This window comes from Frankliniella occidentalis, unplaced genomic scaffold (genome assembly GCF_000697945.3).
Source record: "Frankliniella occidentalis isolate FOCC.00 unplaced genomic scaffold, Focc_3.1 Scaffold98, whole genome shotgun sequence".
Taxonomy (NCBI): Eukaryota; Metazoa; Arthropoda; class Insecta; order Thysanoptera; family Thripidae; genus Frankliniella; species Frankliniella occidentalis.
Genome location: NW_026267227.1, coordinates 64265 through 68836, shown reverse-complemented (window position 1 = coordinate 68836; position 4572 = coordinate 64265). Strand labels below are relative to the sequence as shown.

The 4572-nt window shown below is 47.7% G+C and overlaps 1 protein-coding gene across 1 annotated transcript in view; it reads right to left on the bottom strand.

The window, feature by feature from the left end:
- Window positions 1-4572, bottom strand: part of LOC113215316 (paired box protein Pax-6) — a gene marked incomplete at its 5' end in the record, with an annotated part of 63965 nt that overhangs the window by 41451 nt on the left and 17942 nt on the right. Inside the window, 2 exons of the mRNA XM_052269637.1 lie at window positions 3383-3563; window positions 4152-4398. Of these exons, the coding sequence (XP_052125597.1) occupies window positions 3383-3563; window positions 4152-4398 (428 nt within the window). The remainder of the gene's footprint in view (window positions 1-3382; window positions 3564-4151; window positions 4399-4572) is intronic.

The window sequence follows — 4572 nt, the reverse complement described above, 5'->3', positions numbered from 1 at the left end:
GTGCCTGGTCCTGGTCCGGATTGTTAAAATTCCTAATAAATGTCCTGTTAGCAACTTGGAAATTTCTTCCATGTATTACAAGAAAAAAACTGTTAAACTAGAGGGCTCCTTGATCATATTTCATAAAACAAATAAGATAATAATTATATAATAGGAGACTAGTTGAACAACAATAATAAAGTTCAAAATAGTTCATATTCATATATTTATCACTGTTTACAGAAGCAGAACCTCGGCTTGCTCCCCTCGACGTGATATGACGAATCGCAATGTGAATCGGCCGTTACGTAACAACAAGTGGCTCTCGGCGCCATTCATATTTGAATGCAGCGCTAATAAACGGGACGCGATGACAGGGCGGGTCTGAGTGTGTGTATGTATCACAATAACGTAATGCGATGTGACCCCATTCGACACGGAAACGAGGGAAGGAGCGCACGGAGAGGGGGGAAGGAAAGAGAGAGAGAGAGAGAGAGAGATCACCCCTTTTGCCTTTTTGTTGTTGCTGCGAAAGGACACGTGTTCGCTTTGACGGCGCTTGCACGCTGTGTGTTTGGCGATTGGGTTTGTATGTTACACTGCAAATGTTTATTTGTAAGTTTTTGCCTGATCATTCTTTGAGTAGCCACTCTCATGAAAACTCGAATTTATACGGCTCGGAAAGGCTGGATATTTTTTATAGAAAGCCAATGATCCATTTATTCAAGAGTTCTAAAGAGCACCAAAGAGACAAGTGTTTAAAGGTATCTGAAAAATAAGGTCATGGTTCATTTGCAAGGCACCAGGGCGGAACTCGGCTTCCAAGCTTTTGGATGCGAAAACTGACTAAGATAAAAATAAAACACATGCCCACACACAAGACTAATCTGTCTTCGTGCTCTAATTCAGTGTAAATTAAGATTGAATTTTTGTTCATGACTCCGAGATTTGTTCACTCCATCAGCGGACCTATCTCCTCCGTTTGATTCGCCGACGAAAACATCAAACGAATCGCCCCCGCTCCCGTTACTGTTGCTCTTTCCCCGGGATCCGCGGCCAGTTGTGCGGGGATGGGACTGAGAAAGGGGAAACGGCAATCCTGTTAACGGGGTCATCGTATCGTATACAGCGCCGGGGAGGGGAGGAAGATGAGGGGGTGGGAGCATAAGGGGGGGCATGTCATGCTAGGCGGACCAGGACATTGCTCTACCGGGGCTCTTTACTTCATTAGGGGAGGGGGAGGGACGGGATACTCCACCACCACCCCATGGACTCTGTTGCACTCGGCCGAGGCGGCGTGGAGGCGTGGGGGACGCCGCCGTGCTTGGGGTCGTCACGCGGTGACGGTCGGGGCGTGACGAGGAAAGGGGTGCCGGGTCAACTGTGACAACAGACCTTCACAAGCGTAGTGTTAAGGGCCCTGTTTTAAAATGGTATACACTCGGGAAAACATGATTGGACCCCTTGAAAAGTTGGTTCAACTTAGCACGAAAGTTTGCACAAAAACGAAGAAATGCATTAAGCGTGTGTGCACCGAGCCTTTCACTGAAATCCGTTTTGTGATACTTTTACTCAATTTTTGCAATAACTGGTGTTTTGCGATTCCCACGCTAAAGGGCATGATAACTCCAAAAAATGTGATAAAAGTATCACATTTTTGTGATAAAATCATCACAAAACATGTAATAACATAATTTTTGTTTTTTTTGGAGTTATCATGCCATTTAGCGTGGGAATCGCAAAACACCAGTTATTGCATGGTTTTGTGTTAAAAGTATCGCAAAACCAGTCTCAGTGTTGTTGTTCAAGCTTCATACAATTTTCAGTCATTGAAAGAAGACTAATAATTGAGGCATGTTTTAAGTAACGGAAACGGAGAAGAAGGACTAAATCTGCGGTGAGTAGCATCCTACCTGCTGGAGGACTATTATTGCAGGGAAATAAATAAGAAAAGTCAGAGACGCACAACCCCCGCGACACGGGAGAGGGAGAGGGAGAGGGAGAGAGGGAGAGAGAGAGAGAGAGGGAGAGAGAGATAGGGGGGCCGGGGAGAGGGCTGCCAACACCAGCTCCAGCGTTTGACGAAAGACAGCCCTGCTAGCGGCAGCAGCAGGGAATGGGAGAGGGCGGAGGGCAAGCAAGGGGCGCGGTTGGGACTAGATAGATAGATAGATAGATAGATAGATAGATAGATAGATAGATAGATAGATAGATAGATAGATAGATTTTTCTGACTTATTACGATAGAAAGATAGGCGGCGAGGAACTAGACTATCGCGGAATACTCTGTATTTGTTGTTTTGTCTTTATTTCCGAAGGATTGATAATTGATTGATAGATGGAGCTAGACTCGCGGGCGGGCGGACAGGCGGACGCGTAGACAACATGACCAATGGACGGACACGAACACACGGCCGGACGGCCGGGTCCTAAAATGGTGGTTCACTGGAGCGCGGCGGGGCATAGCGAGTCGAGGTCGGAGGTGGAGGAGACAAGACGTGGGCAGGGAGGAAGGGGGGGGGGCACCAACGGGGCGGACGGGGCGTAGAGGAAAAGTTGGAGGGGGTGGGGAAGGGGAGGCTGCTACCCCAGAGGCAGACCCACAGGCACCGGCACAGACTTTACATTATAATTATCATTGTTACCATACCCCATCACATACTGTACGGGGCATAAGTCTTTTGAAAATTAAGGGGCCCAACCGGTATGTAACGAGAAGATTTTGTCTGATATAATCTTTTTATTTCACTTTTTTTGGCCGATTCACATATGGGTGGTATATTTTTTCCGTGAAAGGCGCGGCAAAACTTTGAACGGAAGACGCGCGCCTCCTTTTTTTTTTGGGGGGGGGGGGGTCCTTTGGTTCACCGTGACCGATCACTGCAAGCAAACACGCACGCCGAAGCAGGGGCAAACAGGCCAGCCAGACCCGCTCTACGTGTGTGTGTGTGTGTGCGTGGGTCCGCGTGTGTTTGTCCTCCGTGCCCGTCGCTCCCTGCTGCTGCCTTTAATGGACCCGTATTACCGACGCAATCCCGAACCTATTACCCGACGATAAAAACGATACTGTGTCTCCCATATTTGTTTTGCCGTTTGTTGATGTCTCTTGGCTGCATCGCCCGAGGCATTTAGAAGCGCTGCGGTGGTGGTGGCGGCGCGGCCAGAAGCCAGTGAGGGGCGAGGGACTGGGGATTGATAGAGATAAGAGAGAGCGGTGGGGAAGGGTGGTGGGCCTGACAATGAGACTCACGGAGGCCGGAGGCCTGTGAAACCTATCATCGTTTGCAAATCTTAAAGTAAAGAAAGACGTTATTTGGTAAAATTTGAAGCGGTAATTTGACTTTTCATTTTTTGGGTTGACAGCACATTCGCGCGTCTTTCTGATGCCGGTGGTACTACTCACGCTCGGGATGTTGTCGTTGTTGCAGACGCCCTCCGAGAGCAGGCGATCCCGGATCTCCCACGCAAAGATGGAGGGGCACTCGCGCTTGTAGTCGGCGATCTTGTTGACCACGGAGGAGGTGGCGACCCGCGGCTTGGAGCCGCCGATCGCCCTGGGCTTGATGGAGCCCGTCTCGTAGTACCTGCGGCAGCCAAAGCAAGGGTGCTGCTTTTATGCTCTCTCATATTATTGGGATGTCAAAATTACAAACAATTTTGTCGTGAAGTGTTCCCCCGTGAATCTATTATTATCAATTAGAGGGTCATGTAAAAGGAAAGGCGAGTCGTGGAGTAATTTTTGGCTTTACAAGTGTATATATACACTTGCTATAAATCCGGGTGATACGAAATTGTAAGCACAATTTCGTGTTTTACAAAAGTGGTGCACTGCGAAAAATATCGTCGTAAATTACAAAAAATTTGTAAACTGGAATTATAATTTAAGTTGTATAAATTTACGTACTGAATGTAACTGTTTCAAATTTAAATTTTAAACCTTCCTACTACTTTTCACAGTGTACTGGAGTCTACTATTGGAAAAACACTCTCGTAAATTTGCAATATTCGTTGTAATTCTTATTTCCAAAATTTGCGGCAGCCCGTTTCTGCTTGTCGTTCACTTGTAGGCCGACACGCCAAGTGCTTGTAAATTTATAGTAATACGTTAAGGAATTATTTTTTTTTCGTGTAAACCTGCGACTATTTCACAAGTGATTTACAGTGTCACGCACCTTCCCAGGATCTTGGAGACGCAGCCGTTGGACACCTGCAGTATCCTGGAGATGTCGCACGGCCGCGCGCCCGAGTGCGCCAGCTCGACGATCTTCTGGCGGGTGGAGTCGGGCAGCGGCCGCCCGTTGACGTACACGCCGCCCAGCTGGTTGATGCCCGAGTGGCCGGCGGCCGAGCAGCCGAACAGGGTGCTCTGGGCCACGGCGGCAGCGGCCGCGGCCGCGGAGCTGTGGCAGTGGTCGTCATCTGCAACAGGCACGCGTCAAATAGGTTACTACACTGAAAGAAATATAGATAACTGACTACAACTAAAAATAGGAAAAAAAAGTAAATTTTTACATCTGTAAAATGTGCTAAATTTTAGAGGGATCAGAAAAATTACATATGTCGCCGATTGCTTTTGTATTTACAAAATAATAG